Source organism: Notechis scutatus, chromosome 1 (assembly GCF_049901735.1).
Source record: "Notechis scutatus isolate UNSWTSFEM ecotype Mainland chromosome 1, rNotScu1.2, whole genome shotgun sequence".
In the NCBI taxonomy this organism is placed as follows: Eukaryota; Metazoa; Chordata; class Lepidosauria; order Squamata; family Elapidae; genus Notechis; species Notechis scutatus.
Window position 1 is genome coordinate 231,361,225 of NC_142009.1, and position 23,250 is coordinate 231,384,474.

General features: G+C 39.9%; 2 protein-coding genes across 7 annotated transcripts; both read left to right on the plus strand.

The window, feature by feature from the left end:
• The first annotated feature begins 1,327 nt into the window (after positions 1 to 1,327).
• TMEM138 (transmembrane protein 138) lies at positions 1,328 to 13,749 on the plus strand. 3 transcript variants are annotated; one of them, XM_087950618.1, is made up of 6 exons: positions 2,387 to 2,597; positions 3,203 to 3,436; positions 4,591 to 4,762; positions 5,597 to 5,757; positions 10,884 to 10,959; positions 13,158 to 13,749. In XM_087950618.1, the coding sequence occupies exons 2-5, from the start codon at positions 3,309 to 3,311 to the stop codon at positions 10,957 to 10,959; spliced, it is 537 nt and encodes a 178-aa protein (XP_087806744.1). In that variant the 5' UTR covers positions 2,387 to 2,597; positions 3,203 to 3,308; the 3' UTR covers positions 13,158 to 13,749. The 3 variants fall into 3 exon arrangements, with proteins under 3 accessions (XP_026538361.1, XP_087806744.1, XP_087806745.1); XM_026682576.2 differs by lacking the exon at positions 5,597 to 5,757 and having other exon boundaries at positions 1,328 to 2,597; XM_087950619.1 differs by lacking the exons at positions 10,884 to 10,959; positions 13,158 to 13,749 and adding an exon at positions 6,517 to 6,686.
• A 3,844-nt stretch (positions 13,750 to 17,593) lies between these two features.
• Positions 17,594 to 23,209, plus strand: TMEM216 (transmembrane protein 216). Of its 4 annotated transcripts, none has more exons than XM_026682578.2 (5): positions 17,594 to 17,905; positions 18,848 to 18,949; positions 20,107 to 20,199; positions 21,557 to 21,758; positions 22,608 to 23,209. In XM_026682578.2, the coding sequence occupies exons 1-5, from the start codon at positions 17,893 to 17,895 to the stop codon at positions 22,621 to 22,623; spliced, it is 426 nt and encodes a 141-aa protein (XP_026538363.1). In that variant the 5' UTR covers positions 17,594 to 17,892; the 3' UTR covers positions 22,624 to 23,209. The 4 variants fall into 4 exon arrangements, with proteins under 4 accessions (XP_026538363.1, XP_087806748.1, XP_087806747.1 ...); XM_087950622.1 differs by lacking the exon at positions 17,594 to 17,905 and adding an exon at positions 17,922 to 17,940; XM_087950621.1 differs by lacking the exon at positions 17,594 to 17,905 and adding an exon at positions 17,999 to 18,774.
• Positions 23,210 to 23,250: the final 41 nt, after the last annotated feature.

A 23,250-nucleotide genomic window follows, 5' to 3' on the forward strand; every position in this document is an offset into this window, starting at 1 on the left:
AGCATAGGGACATTTCAGATAATTAGGATAGCTTCCCTGTGTTTCTTTTTCCTTTATGTCTACCTTGCTTTTTTAAAACTGGCAGATCCCAAATTATTTCACTTTGCTGCTGTATTCATTTCATTTACTTGGCAATTGTTTACTCATCACTGGTCTTACAATTTCCACTGACTTAAGAGCCTCCTATCTAGATTAGCTCTCCATCATCAAAAATGTACTTTCTCACTTTAATGAGATGAATTCTATCTTTACACAACAGGCCATTCACTTCAAACCTATATTGTTTGCACCAATGTTGTGAACAAAAGTTTTTTTTTCTTTTCAGTTCCTGGACTTTTGCCTTCAAAAAGTTTTTTTTTATGATACCATCATCTTAAACCCAAGATCCTTTACCCTTCACCCAAAACTATGAAATCACTCTTGATATGCTGGAGATTATGCCTTGCAGTCTAGTACCCCCATGGTTGAGCACAAATGTCTGTGATCAGTTTATATGAATTCCATCAATCTTTCCATCACATTTCATATTTGGACATGAGGGAGACATTATACATGACAAGATGAAAGATTTCAATGATAAATGGAAGCTTCAATGCCTCAGAAAGTGTCAGCTGCAACAACAGTCTTTGTTTTGTTCTCTATAAATTGTGACAGATTACTGTTACTTTGATCCAGTGACGAGTTTTTGCTGTGCGAGTTATTTGTAGCTGTCTTACCCGTATAGGAATTTCTTTGAGGTTGAAACTGGGTGCCAAAGTTTAGAAAATGAAAAGAGTTTTGTGGTTGTTTTGTTCTGATAGTAATTTATTGTCAGCTGTTTTTATTTCCATCATTTGGGTAAATTATAAACTTCACATTGCTCTCCTACTTGCAGCATCCACACTACTATTCAATAAGTGCTCACATAAGTGCGCTCTCATAGAATCGGTAGGAAAATTTTTTGAAACCCACCACTGTTTCTAATGAAGCAGAGCGCGCAAACAGCAGATCCAACAACTAGTAAGTGTGCGGCACTCTCCTAGGGAAAATAAAGGAACTTTGTCGATTCGCCAATCAAAATCCCAGGAAGACCGAAATTGGCAAAAAAAGAAAAAGCAACAGCAAGCAAAATCTTCTTGCGCAAAATACCAGTAGGAGAATATGCTATACTCTTTACAAGAATGAGCATGTGGTTGACTGACAGTCACAATGATTGCCGATATTAAAGAGTATTACTACTCTCTTCTTCAGTCCAATTACAATGAAAATGCACGCCGCTTTTATACCTCACTTCCGCCTAAGTCGCAGAGAGAGTCGGGAAAAGTAGTTCCAGACCTCAACAGCCCCTTCAACACGGTCTTCGCCGTTCATTGAGGACGAAGAACTTAAGCCCTCTGTTCCCAATGAACATTTCCGACTGCTCTGAATGTCTGGGAAATGTAGTTTTCTTATGCACACGTGCGGTTTGGAGCAAATCTCTTTTTCTGGAAGATTTAAGTTATCCCGCCTTTTTTTTCCCGCGTCTTCGTTTATTTTTGTCTTTAGTACTTTTTTATTGGTGTGTTTGTGTATAAGTGAACTGCAAGCTTCCTGAACAAATTCAGTCTCCACGCTGCCTTCAATTGCCTGCCATGCACACGTTAATTGCAAACAAGTAGATAAATAGATGGAAATGTTTTTCACACACTAATTGAAAGATTAAGATTCCTAGCATGAATTATTAGCTGCCTCATTATATGCCTAAATCCAGAAGCTGAGCTTCCATATTACAGAAAATATGTGGCTGGTTTCTTTTGGGTTATGATGATCCAATAAAGTGAGCTGCGCTTCACAAAAGCCTTTTAATAAAATTTGTTAGTCGGAAAAGATAGTACCGATCTTTAGTATTAGAAGTGGACTACATTTACAGGACTGCATTACTGTTGTTATTGAACTTGTGCATCCCCCGAATTTCCAACTGATCTGGACGGCTCACATAATTGTTGCTGCACTGAAATTACAACAAAATATAAACAAAGATTAAACATGGTAAGCATGTGGAAGGCTATTTGCGTTGGCCAAATATTATTTTCAGTATCCTCATGGAGAAAGCCTGTATGATCGCCAGGAATCGAGAATGATTTGATGGTACATGAACAAAGCAAACATTCAATGGGAACGCGAAAAGAAATTCCTATTCCATAGAGCCCATTGTTTTGCTTAATGATGGAGAAAAAGCGGGGAGTTCTTGCCACGTCAATAGCACCACCCTCCTTAGGCTGCTTGAGGATAAAGACGATGGTTTGGTCGGGAAAGCACCCAACCATCCCGAAGTTACTCCTCGGTCTCTAGGCATCTATGATCTCTGCGGCCCCGGCTGCACTTCCGGGCCTGCTGGCTCCGGCGCCTCCTCCGAACCGCTTGCGCTATCGCCATGGGGACCGATTGTGGCGGCGCAAAGTAACTGTCCTGCGTCGTTTGCTCTTCGTCGGGGGCTGCCCCGGCGCAGCGACTCCGCTCCCTCCGGTTTCTCGTGTCTTAACACGACGAGGAGCTGTGTTCGATTCCCGAAAAGGTGTAAAGAGGACTCCCAGGGGAGGTCTCGTAGCCTCCGGTTGAAAGGGGCTTGTGTAACACAGGTAAGTCCTGCATTTAGTGAAGTCCTGTAGCTTAGAAGTGGGCGTTTCCCCTTTTCCCACGTAAGTGGAGATCATCAGCTGCCTCCCCCCCCCACAAAACCCCCATGGTCTCTTGTCCCAGGTCTAGAAATGCAGGTTGATCATAGGCCATGTTTTTGGTTTCAAAAGTAATGCAGTGTTCTATTCCGTACCAAGTATAAACATTCTGTTGACAATTTAAAAAAATCAGAAATAAAGAACCAGTTTGCTGTGACTATTAAGATACCAAGCTAGAAACCGGGAGACCCGTGAGTTTCAGTCCCTCTCGGCCCTTAAAGCAGGCAAGGGCGACCAACCTCGGAAAAACTTTGCCCAAAAAACCCTGCAGGAATTAGTCCAGGCAATCATCGAAAGTCAACACTGACTCGAAGGCACCAAAAGGAAAAGAAAAGAAAAGGGATTTTCTTTGATTTAGCAAGATATCCTTTTTTGCCCTTCTTCAAGGAATAGTGCTTGATCATTTTTCGGTACCTGGATCTGAACTGTATGCATCTGGCACCAATTGATAAAATGCCTGTTTCTATCTTTCATTGTTACTTTTGTTTCCCTTTACTTTTCCATCCCAGCAAATCCATCTGGAGGAAGAAGCTTGCCTCTTTCGTAACATGAATATAAGCTGGTTCTGCTGCCTGTAATGCAGAAGCTGAGATCCCAGAATCTTAGGGAAGAAAAATGCTCCAGACTAGCAATTACAGCCTGGTGCTGTCTTTGCAATTCCTCCTCCTGTCCTATGATCTCTTTGTCAACTCCTTCTCAGAATTGCTTCGCATGGCTCCTGTCATCCAGCTTGTTCTATTCATGTGAGTAGTAAAGACTTGCATATGCTTCTTAGTACATATTTTTTTCAGAGTTACTTGGTTCTGTTATAATAACAGCAACAAAGAGAAAGCAGCGAAAGAAGGTTCTGTAGCTTTTAAAACTGTTATCAAGACCAAAATGGTCCATGAAGGGAACTGTAGATATTTTTGTAAGATTTTCTATGAGATGTTCATAGAGAAATGTTTCAGTCTGTACCGGACTTTTTAATTAATGAATCATATTTATGTGGCCGCCCATTTCACAAATGTGATTCTAGGTGGTTTATAATAAATTTTAAAAAAAACAAGCCATAAAAACAAGCCATTTGATCCCATATGCATAAGACTGCAATTTTAGGCTAGGAAACAGAACACTTGAGAGCCAATTTGGTATATTGGTGGCTTAAGGCACCAGGCTGGAAACTAAGTGATTGAGTTCTAGTCCCACTTTAAACAGTCAAGCAGTGATGTGGAGCTGGTGACTTTCTACTATTTCTGGGAAGAAGGCAAGCCAACTTTGAAAATATTGTACAGAGAACTCCAACAACTTATACAAGTTGCCCATTTGCCAAAAATTACGACTAACTCAGAGCCCCCCCCCCAAAAAAAACCCCACTGATCAAAGAATAAAATCTACTGGGTAGCTTAGAATGTACTTTGGAATAAACATTCATAGAATTGTATTTTTAATTTCTGCTCTTCCAGGGTTACTTTCATTCAGGAAAACATAGAGAAAGCCAGACAACAGTTGATTGATGTGAAGTAATAAAATAAAAAATATATATTTTTAAACATTATAACATTGAATTGTATAGATTATTGGTAACCTGTGCTGGTTTGAACAATGTATTGAAATGTTGCTATATGTATGATCACTGTGCTTGGGGAACAGCAGAGAAAAATGGAACTGATGGCAAGCAGGGAGCTCAATGTGACTCTTATTTCCATGGCAGTCTTTTAAACAAGAGCTTTGGGATCTCCTTTTCTTGTTATTAATGAAACAGTAATATCCCAATGGAAAGATACACAAAAGAGATTTCAGTAGCCCTGTTGCTGTATTCTCTACTTGTAAAAATCAAGTCCATTTTTGTAGGACGCATTGATGTAGGGGCTACATCAATATCTGTTTCATTAAAAAAAGTTTTTTTTCCCTACAGCATTCAAGATATTACCATCCTCTTCAATGTCATCATCATCTTTCTCATGTTCTTCAACACCTTTGTTTTTCAAGCCGGCCTGGTTAATCTTTTGTTTCACAAATTTAAAGGAACTATTATCCTGTCAGCAGCATACCTTGCTTTGAGTATATCTTTTCACATATGGGTCATGGTAAGAAACAGTTATGTTTGGCTCTTAAAGAGGTTTACTTATCTTGAATATTGGAATTAGATAAAATTTATATTGAAATCCATTGTACGCGAGTAGTTTATTTTCCCTTCACTGAATTCAATACACAACTGTCCAGTATGCATCAGTATGTTCAATACACACTGATGGGCTGTTGTGTTTTCTTTGCATTAAACCTATAATAATAATAATTTTCTTGGAAAAATGCTGATAAGGATGAGAGTGGGTAGAAGAATGTGATTTTCCATGTGAGCCTGTTAAAGGTTTTCCATTTGTGACTAACTTAGGAAATTTAAAAGTAGAAAAAAATAAATTGGATACTATAACATGCAGTGCAATGGATAAAAATATGAAATTCCTGCAATCTTTTCCAAAATGCTGGTTGTAGATTTCCATGTTTATCTCTACTACATTAGTATGATCCCCCTCAAACAAGCAGAGAAGTTACTATTTCTGTACATAATCCGTGTATGCATAATTTGTAGAATAGAAACTAATAGTAAATTGGATTAGGGAATTTTCAAGTCTAGAGAATTAATTATACAATTTAATATTGTATTAGGTTATCCTTTCCATTATGGATCAGCAGTAATCATGTTTTATACTAGTCTTGTTATTGTTTTTGTTCTATAGCAGTGTTAGGTTAACATCCTCTCTTCAGTTGATCAGTTACATAAACTCTGATGTGGCATGTGTGACTAAGATGTAAGTTAAAATGCAAGTAGTGAAGTATCCAGGAATTTTCCTTGTATTTTTTTAAAAAGTTAAGTCTTAATTTAAAATAAATTTTATTGCCTTTTTTACACCATATGCCAGGAGTGTCAAACTGGCGGTCCGTGGGCCATCACTTGCAAGCCACAGCCACCCCAGTTCTGTGAAGGGGAAAAACATCATGAAATGTCATGTGATGGCAACGTGACGCTGCAAGTTGGACACTCATGCCATTTGCTAATCTATGGTTGCCTGAATTACTCCAGGTAGCTAGATTTTCAAAATACACTGAACCTTAAACTAATCACTCTATGCCATATGCATTTTAGGCAAATTGACAAATTCTACCATTTTATTATTATTGATTCAGTTGACATTTCTAGCTAGACCAAAGAGGACTTTCAGTTGATTTTCCATAGTAAATTTTTATCTATGATGCTTTACAATTTTGACAATTCAGTCTTTCAATTTCATCTCACATGGGTTCATATACATGAATTGGTCAAGTGTTTTCTAGTATTTTCAAATAAATAGAACTTTTATTCTTGATGGGTATAATTTATAATGGGGAATGTCTCTCACTTGCCATAAGTATTTACATTGGTGATTTATATGATCCTTAAAATATGTGCTATTTATATCTACGGTAATTGAATGAGAGCCCTAGCAGTGGTTGCATATTTTGTCCATAAATACCCTATTACAGTTTGATAATGTTGCCAATATTATATTTAGTAAATTGTAATACCAAATACTCTTATTAATATACTGCATCCTCTAAGTGAGTTTATCCCTTTCAGTCTTTATAAATGTTGATTTTTCTAGGCAGTATTGATGGACATAAAACATGTACAACAAATAAGAGTATTCTAATAAAAAATATAAAAGTCCTGCACTCTTAAAGTCAGTCGATATTTATTTGGGTTGAGGAAGAATCTGTGCTGCTACTTTTCTTTTGTGGCTCTCTAATGACCCTTATTAAGATGTAACAAATCTTAATGTAACAATTTCATTTACCATTACAGAAACCTGTGGACTTATTTGGTATAGCGGATAATGTGGTGACGTAAAAAGCAAGAGATTGTACGTTTCTAGGCCTGCCTTAGGCATGAAAGCCAGCTCGCTTGAGCCAGTCATTCTCTCAGTCCAATCCAACTCACAGGGTTGTCATTGTGGGGGACTTCTGGGGGAGGTATGGTGAACTTAAGACATCTTTGCAAAAGTGGAGCTCTGTGGCTGTCAAGGAACCAGCGAGTAGACCAATCCGTTTGAATTTCTTCATATGAGGAGTGAGAGATCATCTACTATGCTCCAAACAACTGTTCCTCATGAAGAGGTCACAGGATAGTGGTTTTCCATGAACGTTGAAAGAAGGGATCAGCCATCTGGCTTGAAACTGCAGTAGAACCTTTTAAAGGATACTAAGTTTGCAACTTTCTAATCTCTTGTTTGGAAATCACCTATTAATAATCTTAAAGCTATTATAGACCATTGGAATAACAAGTGTGAAAAATCATTGGGTGAAATTACCTTCAACTCTGAACAAAAGAAACATTAAAAAGTTAAGAAATTAAAGAATTTGAAATAAATAGCAAAAAGTTTAATAAGATTTTGATCTAACAAAGTTATAAATGGATTAAGGGTCCAGATCAATTTTGAATACTGATTTTGCTAGAAGATTTTGGAATTAACTCTACCAAGTAAACAACTTCTTGTGGCAAACAAGATTTATTTTGATTATCCTGGTAATTGCAAGTCATACCAAAAGATAACTGATGATTTTAGAAACTGGACATTAGATGGGACTAAAGATTTTAAGTGTAAGAGAAAAAATACAAAACCTGTAAGTACTCTGATTTACAGAATGATAAAAAACATAACATTGGAAACATTAAAGGAGATCTTTAAAGAATGGATCCTGAAGTTAGTAAGTACAATAAAAATACTGTCAGTAATGATGTCTGCTTCTGTGGATAGATTATAAAAGATGTTAATGAAGCAATGACGGATGTGGAACAGATTTTATTTGACAAGACAGAGAAAGTACCAAAAGTGGAACTACAAATGGCAGGCCAAAAGAATTATTTGCAAAAGGACACTTTATTGTATATACAAAAGAAACTGGCTATAGTTTTTGAAACTAAAAGGAAATATACATAATAAACCAAGAAAATGATCTGTAAGATGTTTTCTTATTGGATATATAAAGGAGGCTTGTTAGAAAACGGATGTGATGAAGAATTGAAGAGAAATCAAATCCCTCAACAATATTTGATTAAACATTAAAACTATTAGAAGTAAAAGGAAGGAATATAGTTTATTTGCTCAAGCTTAAAAATAAAACCTCCCCACCCCCAAAGTTCTGGCAATCCTTTAGGGGCTTTTGCTGACATCAGGATTGAAAAAGTTGATGTTTTATGGATTTACTTATAGATAATGAATGGAATATGTGATGGAGAGAGATCTCATAAGAGTGAAGGTTACTAAATTTGTTGATACCTGCTTGATGTGGGTTAGAAGTTATTTATATATTTTTCTTTTTCTTTACTGTTTGTTTTCTTTACTTTTTCTTCCTTTTTTCCTGCATTTTTTAGTATTTTTCTTTTTTCCTGCTCTTTTTATATTTTCTCTTCTCTTTCTTTAAGTTTAGTTTGTGTTAGTAATAAAATATATAGATGGCCCCAAAATACAACTAGTTTTTAATTAGTTAATGTCTTATCAGATGTCAGAGCCCATATCTGTATCTTCTCATCTCTTATTTTGAACCTTTTGTTCTGCATCTGTTCTTTAATTGATTTTTATGCTTCTTCCTATATTGAAACTAATATTTTTCATGCAGTTTGATAAAGCTGTCCCACTTGGAGAGCAATCTAGGTTCAGTTGCTTAGACTGTTTGGGCCAAAACCTTGCTTAGTCAGGATTTTAAGAGGATTTTGTGGGATTTATTGTGGGTAGCTAGAATAAGTCTGACGTGCTTTATAAATCTGATGGTCCGATTAACCTTTCTATGTTCCTTGGCTTCTCTCCAGCACTCTTCCCATATGGTATCTGAATGCTTAATCCTTAAAACAGATTTGAAGGAAGGGATGGTTTTAGTTATCTGTTGTATTTTAGTTTGATTATAACTAAAATGGAAACATGAGTTCTAGGGCTTCTCAGGGGAAGGAGCAATATGGGTACACAATTTTCCAATTGATTCAGGTATTTATGAATTTTATGTAATATACTTTACTTTCTGGCTTCGCATTTTGTATTTGAATATGTTTTAATTGAAAAAGTGAAGACCTATTGTATTTTACAGAAGTTCTAGAAAAAAGTTAAGATGTTATAGAGCAAGAAATTTATTTATGTATTTGTTGAAATATGCCTAGTCTTTTCTCTAGGCTTAGGAGATCAGAGCCTTTTCTGTTCTATTTGTAGATTAGACTGAGATTTCTCCAAAGTCACTACATGGATGGGATTTGAACTGTAGCTACTACATCAAAGCAATATTTACATCAATCATTGGGCTGCTGCAATTCTTGCTTGCTGGCAGAGCCTCTCCAGTTCTGTTTAAAAAATCTTGAATGTTGGTGGTGGCCTCTTAAATTGGCTTATGTTCAGAGCTGTTGTGACTTCCATGTTGAGATGATATGGCTTGAAATAGCCTTACAAGATTTCATTTTCCTTCTCTCAATTGCTACACACTTTTTAGCAGCCCATTTTCTTGCTTTTTTAATGACTTTTTTTAATGAATAAGGATTAACTTGGCAATAAACTGTACAGGTATCTACATTCCTGGTCTTCCAAAGCAGGGGTCGCCAACCTCTAAGGGACCACCAAACTCATAATTTTAAATCCCATGGACCAGAGACCCTGGGAAAATCCCAATAAAAGCCTGCAGGAAAATTCCCAACCCTGTTTTCCTACCGATCAATCTTTCTTTATTTGGGATCTCAGGATACCGTTTCCAACTCCCTTCTCGGGAGAGGTGGAGACTTTTGGCTTCATGCAAGGAAAGCAGCAGAAGCAGCAGAAGTCTTTCTTTCTTTGCCCCCAATTCCACCAGAAATGATTCTTTGCTGGCACAGCCTCTTGGAGTAGGATGCCTTGCAGGGTCCCAAAGACTCATTTCTGGTGGAGTTTGGGGGAGAGAAAGACACTTTTGCTGCTTTCCTTGCGTGCAACCAAAAGCAGAAGAAGAAAGAAGCGGAAAAAAGCAGCCCGGTAGCCAGTTCCCCCCCTCCGCCCTTTCCCCCCTCCCCTCACTACCTTGTGTTGTTCGCAGTGCAAGCAATGCAAACCTTGTGTTCCCACGGGCCATGTGGGTGGCGCAGCCTTATGTTCCCGCACAGCCTGGATTAATTGCTTTGGGGGGGTACATTTGGGGTGACATTTCTCTGCAGACCACCAAAATTTTCTCGCAGACCACCAGTGGTCCCCAGCCCACGGGTTGGTGATCACTGTTCCAGAAGGACAGGGGAAATTACTCTGCCAGGTATTCCTATCTTCAAGCAATCCAGTTTCTAGTGATGGAGGCAGCTGAAAGAGAAGGTTTTCCTTGGAGGGAAATCTATAGGACCTATTGCTGCAATGTGCACTTGACAAAATTATCCTGAGTGGAACATTAGTGCAATATTATCAAAGTTAGTTTTTTCAATTCATATTGCCAGTTACACATGTGCATCAGTTTAAGAGGGGATCTTCTACAAAACAGACCTCAGTGAGAAAGAATTGTAGACATGTAAAAGCCTAAGATAGAGGGGGGCAATCTAGGATTTGAAGTCTATGTGTCAGGTCAAATTAGTCCATCAAAATAAATTAATTGGGGGGGGGATCTTTATCCCATTCTTTTTCACTCCTGTATAACAATTAAAAAAAATAATTCCTCTTTTATGAAACTTGACTGTGTGGAGTGGGCAATAGTTGGGGAAACTGATATTAAGTGAATGTTAAGTTTTAGCTATAAATTTCCCATTAGAACTATCTGTCAGTTAGTTAACTAATGTCCAGCTGGAAAAGTGGTATTGGGAATCAATATTAAAAGGTAAATAAAATTTCTGGATAAAATCAAATTAAATCCTGTTACAATCAAACAATGTATAAACCAGTGTATGATTACTTAAAGAAGATACTAGTTTTACTGGGACTTACTATGGGCATATGTTTTCATTCAGTCTTTGACCAAACAGTAGAAATTTGAACAATTAGCATGAGAAGTGTTTGAAAACAAAGCAATACATGGGGATTAAGTACACATTAAACTATACTGCATATTTACATTTGTAGAATGTTTAATTATTTGATGATAAACTACTGACATCTCAAGAGGATAACCTTATGCTACTTTCCAATTATAGAAATATTGGATATAAGGTATTTTATGCTTTCTATGCTTTTCTTTTTTAAATAGAACTGCCGCTGGGAAAATTCAAACATCTTTGTATGGACTAATGGGATGCAGGCTTTATTTGTTTTCCAGAGATTAGGTAAGAATTAAGTTGTATCATTTCCCTTTGTCATGACTTTTGAACTTTTTAATGAAAACAGTGTAGTCAGCATTTATAGACTGCTCAAAAAAATAAAGGGAACACTTAAACCACACAATGTAACTCCAAGTCAATCACACTTTTGTGAAAGCAAACTGTCCACTTAGGTAGCAACACTGATTGACAATCAATTTCACATGCTGTTGTGCAAATGGAATAGACAACAGGTGGAAAGCATAGGCAGTTAGCAAGACATCCCCAATAAAGGAGTGGTTCTGCAGGTGGTGACCACAGACCACTTCTCAGTTCCTATGCTTTCTGGCTGATGGTTTGGTCACTTTTGAATGCTGGTGGTGCTTTCACTCGAGTGGTAGCATGAGACAGAGTCTACAATCCACACAAGTGGCTCAGGTAGTGCAGCTCATCCCGGATGGCACATCAATGAGAGCTGTGGCAAGAAGGTTTGCTGTGTCTGTCAGTGTAGTGTCCAGAGCATGGAGGTGCTACCAGGAGACAGGCCAGTACATCAGGAGACGTGGAGGAGGCCGTAGGAGGGCAACAACCCAGCATCAGGACCGCTACCTCCGCCTTTGTGCAAGGAGGGACAGGAGGAGCACTGCCAGAGCCCTGCAAAATGACCTCCAGCGGGCCACAAATTTGCATGTGGCTGCTCAAACGGTCAGAAAAAGACTGGTGGTATGAGGGTGGTATGAGGGCCTGATGTCCATAGGTGGGGGTTGTGCTTACAGCCCAACACCGTATAGGACGTTTGGCATTTGCCAGAAGACACCAAGATTGGAAAATTCCACTTCACAGATGAAAGCTGGTTCATACTGAGCACATGTGACAGACCTGACAGGGTCTGGAGACGCCGTGGAGAACGTTCTGCTGCCTGCAACATCCTCCAGCATGACTGGTTTGGCAGTGGGTCAGTAATGGTGTGGAGTGGCATTTCTTTAGGGGGCTGCACAGCCCTCCATGTGCTCACCAGAGGTAGCCTGACTGCCATTAGGTACCGAGATGAGATCCTCAGACCCCTTGTGAGACCATATGCTGGTGCGGTTGGCCCTGGGTTCCTCCTAACGCAAGACAATGCTAGACCTCATGTGGCTGGAGTGTGTCAGCAGTTCCTGCAAGACGAAGGCATTGATGCTATGGATTGGCCCGCCTGTTCCCCAGACCTGAATCCAATTGAGCACATCTGGGACATCATGTCTCGCTCCATCCACCAACGCCACATTGCACCACAGACTGTCCAGGAGTTGGGGGATGCTTTAGTCCAGGTATGGGAGGAGATCCCTCAGGAGACCATCCTCCACCTCATCAGGAGCATGCCCAGGTGTTGTAAGGAGGTCATACAGGCACGTGGAGGCCACACACACTCCTGAGCCTCATTTTGACTTGTTTTAAGGACATTACATCAAAGTTGGATCAGCCTGTAGTGTTTTTTTCCACTTTAATTTTGAGTGTAACTCCAAATCCAGACCTCCATGGGTTGTTAAATTTGATTTCCATTGATAATTTTTGTGTGATTTTGTTGTCAGCACATTCAACTATGTAATGAACAAAGTATTTAATAAGAATATTTCATTCATTCAGATCTAGGATGTTTTATTTTTGTGTTCCCTTTATTTTTTTGAGCACTGTATAAATAGGACAGCATATGAAAAATGTAGGAATTGTCAGATATCTACCGTATGTCAGACATTAGATATATGTACAGTCATCAGCCACTGATTCTTTGAGTTAAGGCAAACCTTTCCAAGCCTTCTATGAAGATGCTGGAGTTTGCATGCAAACCACCTGCCCTTTTACAGATTTGCTAGTAAATACTTGTAGAGGGTTTGGGAATATTCCCCCAAACTAGAAATCTTCTCGGAGCAATGGTGCCATTTCCTTGACTGGAGGAAGTTGGAGAGCCAGTTTGGCATAGTAGTTAAAGGCACCGAAGTAAAACACTGGGAGACTGTAAGTTCCAGTCCTGCTTTAAGTATGAAGCCATCTGGGTAAGTCTGGACCAGTCACTCTCTCTCAGCCCTAGGAAGAACATAGTGGCAAATCACTTCTGAAAAACGATTCCCGGAAAAATTACAGGGACTTTTCCATAGAGACATCAGGAGTCAAGAATGACTTGAAGATACACAAAAAAGGGAAGTGGGGAATTGGGACTTTGATAACACAATCCTTTTTTATTGCAGTGGGTGTATTATATTACTATTTCTACAAAAGAACAGCTATTCATCTGGGAGACCCACGTTTCTATCAAGACTCAGTATGGTTACGGAAAGAGTTTGCTCATGTCCGCAGTTGAGAGCTACTTCTGAATTATATGGAGCTGCTGGACTGTTAAAGAGACCTCAATCAATATCCTGGAGCAAGTTTTCTTCTCATTTTTTTATAGTCTGGATATTAACTTTATATGATGATTTAATCCACAATACTATTCTTCTGTGGAGTCTCTATCACTACACAATTATCAGGCTTCCCATTTATCCTCTCAGGTCTGCATACTGCACTTTCAGAAGTTGGTTACAGTTTTTTGAGGAATATATGAAGTGCCAAATTGGTTTGGCTGAGAACTTTCAAGTAGCAGCAGTACTGCAGTTTATTTTTGTAAATGTTCCCTTAATCTGTTTGCTGCCTCTGATTAAAAGGTTCCCTTGTCTTTATTATGAGCAATGTGATTAGTTCCAAACCTTCACAGTAGGCAAATGTATTCTCATTTACTTTTTTCTTTTGTACTTATTTTATAAGCTATCAGAAAATAAACCTGCCATTTTGCAATAATCATAGTGTGATTCAGATTTTTTTTTTTTTGTAGGATCTAATAGTAACAAAGGGTTCATGCAAAGTTAAGCTTTGGAATAATATTCTATGTGCATATATTCATTTTGTTGCCATTGAATCAAATTGTAATACTCCATTATAAACAGAATCAGAAAAAGCAGCATATTTAACTGGGTTAACTGAATATGCAAAGTCATGATTTATTTAGCCTTGGTTATTTGCATAATATACTAAGACAAAAATAAGGTGTGTATTATCTAAATAGAAGTTCAATAAGTTCCAGAGTTGGGTATAATTCAGATTAAGATAGCAAACCTTACATATTAAAACAGAAAACCCAGCTTTATATTTTAGAATTATAGATTGGAATCCTATGGCGTGTTAGTACTAGGAATCCAAATTAAAGCATCTTGGTAGGTAACTGTTTAGCCTCTGCTTAAACATACGAGGTGAAAAACAATCTATAACTCAACTTGATAGTTTGTTCCACTACTCTTGTCTAACAATTTATTTTCTAACATTTAATTAGAATCTGCCTCCTTGTAACTTTAATCCATTATTCTAGTTCTGCACTATGGAACGATACAGAACAAGTCTTAACCCTCTGCGTGACATTCTTTCAAGGTTTCAAAGCAGTGGTTGGATTCAAATATTTTTGCTTAGTGGGCACGCTTTGCACGCGTGCACACAATTTACGTGCATGCAGGCACCGAATGCGCACTCTGCGCAGGCATAGAGGTGTTCTAATACGCCTCCTGCAAACCTGCACGATCCCGGTCGCTTCAGCAGCTGCTGCGCAGCACTATTCTGTGTTATGCAAAGCAGCTGCACTTCAAATTCAGCGGATAAAGGTGAGTATGGGAGCCCGGGCGAGCAGGTAAGCCCAACAGCAGAGCAGAGGAGAGAACTAGTTCGGTGTCCACTGCTCATCGCTGCTACTGGCTCACAAGAACCGGACCGAACCGGAAAAATACCACCACTGGTTCAAAGAGCATTACTCTCTTTGGGGGCTCCTTGATGCTGTCTGAGCTTGGTGGCTTTCTTGCAGACATTTCATTACTAACTAAGTAACATCATCAGTACTAAGTATGGCACCTGAACTAAAAATAAAGTTAGTCCTCAAATTAAATCATTTGTTTAGTGACAGTTCAATATTACAAAGGCACTGAAAAAATGACATGACCATTTTTCACACTTATGACCATTACAGCATCTCCATGGTCATGTGATCAAAATTCGGATGCTTGATAATTGGTTGCAGTGTCCTGAAGTCATGAGATCATCTTTTGCAACCTTCTGGCAAGCAAAGTAAATTGGGCAACTAGACTCAATTAACAACCACGTTAACAAATTTAATTGCAGTGATTCACTAAACTGAAAAGTTGTAAAATGGAGCAAAATTCACTTCACTGTCTCAGTTAGCAAGAGAAATTTTGGGCTCAATTGTGGTTCTAAGTTGAAAACTACCTGTATTCTCTTCTATTCGTATTACAGGTAGTCCTCAACTTACAACAGTTCATTTAGTGATCAAAGTTACAAAGGCACTGAAAAAGTGACTTATGACCATTTTTCACAATTACGACCTTTGCATCGTCCCCATGATCATGTGACCAAAATTCAGAACCTTGGCAACTAGCTCATGCTTATGACTGTTGCAGTGTCCAAGGCTCATGTGATCACTTTTTGCAACCTTCTGACAAGCAAAGTCGATGGGAAAGCCAGATTCACTTAACAAACAGGTTATTAACATCAACTGCAGTGTGTGATGACCCAGGGTGGGATACAAAACAAACACAGTCACAGAAAACGGGTGAAGCCCCTTTTTATTTCTTCACTTTGCTTCCAAGCTCCGAATATTCTTGACGGAAGACAAAAGAACTCCTACACAGTTACAAGAAGGAAAAAAGCAATACAAATCAGGCAAGATAAGGGCTGGAGGGCGTCCACATATAATACACACTGGGAAGGACACCAAACTCAGAGAGGAACCATCAAGTAGAGATATTTCCAAGCTTTGTTTCCAGCGTTCGCCTGTATGCAGGTCCATCTTATTCAGTTGTCACAGCTGCAGCCCATGAAGAGGATCAAGGCCCTCTCCTCCCGAGTAGACCACATTTCTCCCTTATCCTCTCCTCCCTGCATGCCCTAGGATGGATAGGGGATGGGCCTGGGTCCTCCTCTGACTGCTCAGCTGGCCTCTCCCCTTCCCCAGCCTCCTCCACAACCTCCGGAGCCACACTTCCACTCCCTGTCGGCTGTTCCTTCTCTCCCTCAGAGTCAGTCTCCACCAGGGGCATGACACAGTGATTCAGTTACCAACTGTGTCAAGAAATGTCATAAAATAGGGTAAAACTCATGTAACAACTTCTCACTTAACAACAAATTTTAGGCTCAATTGTGGTCATAAATTGAGGACTACCTGTACAAACCCTTCCCTTCAGTTTTCTTTAGATCAAATGCTCATAATACCTTCAGTCTTTCTTCCTAAGACTTTGATTCTAGTCCGCCGAGGTTCATTCTGTCCTTCTCTTGCCCATCCCTCTGATGCATAGTGGTGAAACAATGAAGGTTGCAGCTTTTAACACTCCATCACTAGGGTGCAAATACAGCAGACGACCCAGGAGTGCCCACCTTTGTAAACTAGAAGAAAGCCATCCACCCACAGCAGGCTTTGACAAGATGGCTGAATCTATTGTTCTAGCCCACTCTTCCCCGCTGCCTCTTTAAGAAAAGCCCTAAGTGAGGTTTTTTCCTACTACCATCAATTGCTGAAACTGCTTTATACTGCTATCCTTTGTACAGCCTCATAGACTGGAGGGTAATAACATTAAACTGCTCTAAGGGTGTATGTTCCTTGTGTTGCACAAACCCAGTTGCAGATGGAAATGGGTGGAAGTGGCAGTTCATCGAAGCCCTTCACTGCAACTTCAGTACAGTACAGGTAGTTCTCAACTTACGTCCACAACTGAGCCCCAAATCTCTATTGCTAAGCGAGACAATTGTTAAGTGAATTTGCCCCTATTTTACAACCTTGACACAGTTGCTAAGTTAATCATTAAGTTAGTAACACGGTTGTTAAATGAATCTGACTTTCCCCTTTTGACTTTGCTTGTCAGAATTTCACAAAAGGTGTTCACATGAGCCCGGAACACTGCAATTGTCATAAATATAAAACCAGTTGAATTTTGATCACGTGGCCACGGGGATGCTGACCTGGTTGTAAGTGTGAAAAACAGTCATAAGTCACTTCTTTTAGTGCTGTTGTAACGTTGAACAGTCACTACATGAACTGTTGTAAGTCGAGGACTACGTGTACCTACATTTAGAGAAAAACGGTGGAAAATCCAGGTGATGAAAGGCAAGTTGCAAGCACAGGTGCCATCCGATACATTTGCGGCTCAAATATAGGTTGCCTATCAGAGAAAGCTCCTCTTTTCGTTCTCCTGAAGTTCTTTGGAAAAGGACAGCGTGGCTTGCCAACAAGACACAGGCTATGACTTCAGCACTTGGCCTCCACATTGCCTCACTCCAGGACCAATGGATAGGACTCCTTTGCAGCTCCAGCTGTTCAATGCAAACCTGGGCATGGCTAGTCTAAGTGAAGAAAAGGACCAAGGGAGACATGATAGTAGTCTTCCAATATTTGAGGGGCTGCCACAGAGAGGGGGGGGGGGGTGTCAAGCTATTTTCCAAAGCACCTGAAGGCCATACAAGGAATAATGGATGGAAACTGAACAAGAAGAGATTTAACCTGGAAATAAGGAGAAACTTTCTGACAGTGAGAACAATCAACCAATGGAACAGCTTGCCCTCGGAAGTTGTGGGAGCTTCATCCCTGGAAGCTTTCAAGAAGAGACTGGACTGCCATCTGTCAGAAATGATGTAGACAGGGTCTCCACCTTGGGCGCGGGGGTTGTACTACTAGATGACCTACAAGGCCCCTTCCAACTCTTATTCTGTAACTGACGGCGCAAGCTTCCCGCACTGAGCTTGCATCGGGCGCTGCAGCCCAAACCCGCGCGTCTCTCTCTCTCTCATTCTCTCTATGGGAGCTGGGCATCTGCTCCTTTGACTTCCGTTTCGTGAGCTCGGTCGGAAGTGGGGCTTTTTTTTTTTTTTGCGTAGCGGTGTCCATGGAGACGGAAGATGGCACCTCGGCGTAAGTGGAGGGCTCGGCAGGTGGACAGGGTGCCGGTAGGAACGGCGAGGTCATGTGACGAACGAAACGCGGGAGGGGGGGCGGGGGGCGGTATCGAATGCGGTCTCTCGCGCTTCCACGTTCTAAGTTCGAAGGCTCCGGCCTCGGGCAGGGAGAGATGCAGGCGCGGAAAGGAGGGGAGATCTGGCCCCGGGGCTCCAGACGCTCCCGTGGCAGGAGATCCTGCATAGGGAAGGGAAAGGGAAAGGAAGGGGAGCTTGCCCTAAAAGAGCCAGCCCAATCCGGCATCCCCGAAAGCTGTGCGGGTGCACATCTCCTGTTGGGGGCATAACTTTGAGATGCCCGGTTTAATCCCATATTTCAAGGGCAACGGTCTTCTTTTTTAAATCCTCTTTCGGATGTCCCAATCGGGTGTCGGAAGACTGGATTGCGATACCCTGCAATTCGCAGTGGAACGTAGGTTTTAATCTGCGTTTCGGTTTGCAACTCCTCTGAGTATCGTGCCAGTTAAAATAATATCGAAGTATATTTAAATATGGATCTGCTCTGAATCAAATTTGCAAAGAAGAACGAGGATACGTGCCTGACAATAAGGCGGAATGGAAAAGATTGGGCTGGTAGTAATTAGTCCTAGTGCTTTGGATCTGATCTGGAGGGATCAAGTTGCACAAGTAGAAGAGCAAGATAAGACATATTGTGCCTTTTTCTAGCCGCGTGTACATCGCAGTTTCTCTAGCAACGAGTGTCACTCTACATATAGACATTCATGAGATAATCTTTAGGAATATCAATGTAAGTTTATAACAGAATAGAGATTATTATCATGAGGTTTGCAGTATGTGAAGCTATTCTTTTCGATGTCGCATTGGGTAAGTTACATCCATTTCTTTGTGAAAAAAAAAGAAATCACAGACATATTAATGTTTTGGTTGCACCTCCTAGATCGTCAACTTTCCTCTACACCTCTAGAAATTCTGCTGTTCCTCAATGGCTGGTATTATGCCACATACTTTTTGCTGGAGATTTTCATATTTGTCTATAAAGGTGAGTCTAAAGTACAGGAAGTTGAGGGGGGAGCATACTTGCATAAACTCCTTTGTTCTTTTTTAGGTATCTGTGACTTATCTGAAGAAAGTGAAACAGAAAAATGTGACTTTTTATTTCCTCATTAATTCTGTAATTTAACCACTGATTGTATAGAATTCAGGGTTTCTGCAGAACTATTCTTTATAGTAGAATTATTGAAACCAAAGATTATATAGATTTCAGATATCCTTTCCAGAAACCATCAGAGCTTCTCACCTGATTCCATGTTCTGCTTTGGAGTAATACTTCCTGCTGCCATCTTCCTGAAGATACCTTACCTAGAAGTCTCCCCTGATCCTAATGCACCCCTCCCAAAGAACTCCCAAATATTTCTGGTGATTAAAGTTCAAAAATCCAACAGTTGAAATGATTTCTCTATTGTATTTTCCTGGCCATATAGTTTAGATGTGTGTGACAGGTGATTTCAGATCTTCTTTTCCTACATTCAAAGATATAAAAGATATCGAATAACAGAGCAGCTTATTGGAAAACAGCATCTTATTTAAGAAAAGCCCAAAGAGCATGTCTTTTTACAAAAGAAAATGTAATGCTTCCAGCTTTTAAAAAAAGAGGTGTTAGCACACTATAGTAAAAGATTAAGTTTAATGCAACATTCCTAGTTAAATGTGTTAGCAACTTTAAGGTTCCTGAAACAGATATTCTCCTGTTTCTATTATTCCTGGGCTTCCTACATCCTGGAGATTTCAATAATTTAATTATTGAGGTTGTTGAGTAGATAGAACCTCAGCCCATTTTTTTAATCTTGGTCTACAGCTTTCATACATACATTGAAATGTTCCCATCTTCAGCAAAGAAGGTGCATCTATGCCTTCAAATCAATGTTAGTTCCTAGTGACTGTCTAGACTAATCTCCACAATTTTCTTGGCAGGATTTTCAGAAGTGGCTTGCCATTGTCTTGGTCCAAAGCCATGCTTTACTCAGAGGGAATCTTGATTGACCATCTTGTATGAGGATGACTTGCAGGGATTCACTGTCTCTCCTTTTACATTTGATCTTTATCAACAACAAACATTTATCTTTTTTGAGAAATGGTGGAAAGGGGCATCTTGCTTTCCTTCAATTCACGTGGCCGTTTGTGTATCTTGTTGTATAGGTATCTTGTTGCCTTATCCATCTGCTAATCTTGCTTTGGACCTGATTATGCTTTTTCTCTATCTTGGAATTGAAGTCACAAGGATATTTTTTGGTAAGCATTAAAGAATACACAATGATATTTAAAGGAATAGCACATGCATTTGTCAGGTAAATATGAGCTTCTTTGATGGCATTTAAACTTACTAGATCTGTGATGGCGAACCTATGGCACGTGTGCCACAGGTGGCACACAGAGCTATTTGTGCGGGTATGTGAGCCCCAGCCAAACTTACCTGCGCTGCGCATGCGCGCACCTCCCAGCTGATTTTTGGCCCGTTTGAGGCCTTTTTCGGCCTCCCAGAGGCTCGAGGGAAGCCTCTGCAACCTTTGGAGGCCAAAAAACAGGCCTGTTTCATCACTTCCGGTATTTCCGGAAATACCAGAAGTGATGAAATGGGCCCGTTTTTTGGCCTCCAAAGGCTGCAGAGGCTTCCCTCGAGCCTCTGGGAGGCCTAAAAAGATGTCAAATGGGCCAAAAATCAGCTGGGAGGTATGAACATGTGCAGTGCAGGTAAGGGGGTGATGGCAGGGGAATTGCACATGCATGCACAGGGGGCGGGGCCCCTGCGAGCATTGCCTTATGGGTGCTGGCGCATGCGCAATTTTCGGCACAGGAGCCCAAAAAGGTTAGCCACCACTGTACAACATGGTCTCCCCTCCACATCTTCAGGCTGTTCACCAAATTGTCAGTAAATAAATCCTGACTCCTTAAGAACAACACATTTATGAGATGTTGACAAGTGATCCTAAGCAGATATAAATATATGGATGCTGGCAACATTCTCCTACTGTATATTGTGCCCAGGCCACGTTAATGGTCCTAGTCAACTGTGATAGTGCACTGTAGATGTGGATAGTGTAGTTTGTGTTTACAATTATTTGGGAGTAATGTACCATGATACAATTTGATATATGGGGATGGAACTGTAAGGTTTGATCAGTCAGGCTGCCCCTCTTGGTCTGTAACCATATGAAATCAGATTCTGAGAATTTGTAAAGTTCAAAACCCATTCTTTCATTTTAGGAGAGGTTATTTCTAATAGGTCATTTTCATGTCATGAAAGTGTATTGGGAGTAGGATAAGCAGAACACAGTGCTAGATATACTAACCTTCAAAACTTATGTGCCACTCCCCACACTTTCTTCTGTTGAGCGAAGTCTGAAAGAGAGTCCTGTTTGTGTTCAAATTAGGTTGCAGTATCTGGGGCATCATTGACCCAGATAAAACCAGGGGCAGAAAAAATTGTGAGGAGAGATTTAAATCCAAGTTAGCATGCATTGATGTGCCTTTCAGTGCTGCAGCTCAATTCTTTCTCTGGTACATTCTCTCATATGAATATCTTAAAGGTTTACTGGATTGTTTCCGACTTCTGCTGAATGGTCCATGTGTTCTGTGTCCCATATGACAGGCTCCAAAGGTAACCTTTGCCAGCGAAAAGTGCCACTTGCTATCAGCCTGGCACTAACCTTTCCAGCAGCAGTGATGGCAGCCTATTACCTACTTTTGCAGACCTACGCCTTGCGTTTGGAAGCCATTCTGAATGCCATCCTGCTTTTCTTCTATGCAGTTGAGCTATTACTGGGCATTCTAACATTAGCCTCCTTTTCCAGGTAATTATCTTGTAAATCTGAGATTTATTGGGATAGCCAGTTTGGTCAGTAGTTAAGAAACTGGAATATAAAGCAAGAGACTGAATTCAAGTCCTGCCTAGACCATGAAAGCCAGCTGGGAGAACTTGGGCCAGGCACTTTCTCTCTGAGCCCAACTCACCTCGCAGGGTTGTTGTTGTGGGGAAAATATGAGGAGGAAAACGTGTTGGGTAGGTTCACTGCCTTGAGGCATTTGTAAAAATAATAAAGGCAAGGTATAAATAAACAATAAAAAATTAATCATTTTAATTATTGAAATCAAAGTTTTGGTTGTAGGTTGCCTTTACATTTTAAAGGCAATGATTGGTTTCCCTCCCCAGTGGCTTTGAAGAAAATATAATACTTCCTTATTTAGAACCCAATAGAAATTGTCTCCTTACACAGTTTAGGAGAGAAAAATAAAAGTGCAATTATGAAGGAGGAAAGTCTATTGAGTATCTTGAAATAAGGATAAATGGTTGAGAATGACTGATCAATTCCACACGGCAGAATTGACAAGAACAGATGGGTAAATAAAGACCAAGTAAAACCAAATACAAGGGTTATAGCCATCTCAGCAGTATATCAAACTTCATCATAATATATTGAGTCATATCAGAAATGAAGTCTTAGAACTGTTGAGGATTATTGTACAATTGCATTTCACTGTCTTCTTCAGACCGGTGGCTGCAAACATTTTTGTCAGCACAGGAACTAGATTTGCTTTTTTGATTGGTTCTTATTTATACTGGGTAAGGTAAGAAGTGTTTAGAGTGGTCATGACTATAATAATATCCTTATGTTACTTGTTTTATTTATTTATCCTTTCAGTTTGGATTCATATTGAGAATCTGTGGATTGCACTATGTGAAACACTTTGTGATTAAGGGAAGTTGCATGAAACCATTTCCATGCCTAGCCCAGGATGAAATTGGCAAGCTGGTTTCTTGGACAAGATGAAAGAAGATATAGTTCCAGTCTTTGCTTCAGGCATGCTGAGGTACTGCCCTGAGAGTAGAGTTTCCAATCCTAGACTGGATGGTCTAAGCACGTCCTCATCATCTTCCTTGTATCCCATCTTAGAGCATAACAATTGACCCACTTGGACTTGACGGTATTCAAGACTGATTTTTGCAGGTCTCAAGACTGTGTATCTGGGAACTTCAGCCACTGCATAGATTTTGCCTGCAAGTGTTGTACACTTCAGATTCTTAAAATGGAAACATTCTGACACTGACTCAAGTCTTTACCCTGTGTACAATGACTCTTGTTAGGATGCCTTTGTCAATTCTATTTGTTACAGCCAATGTCCTGCTCTTAAGAGGGATGTCCATTCCCTAGAAATCAGTATTGTTATTGTAGTGTATTGGTAATTTGTGATTGATACTTGATTTTTTTCTACAATACCCTTGACATAAATACTTATTTTTCAACTATTGTATGTGATAGTTCTAAGTGAGAGATATGCTCAGCT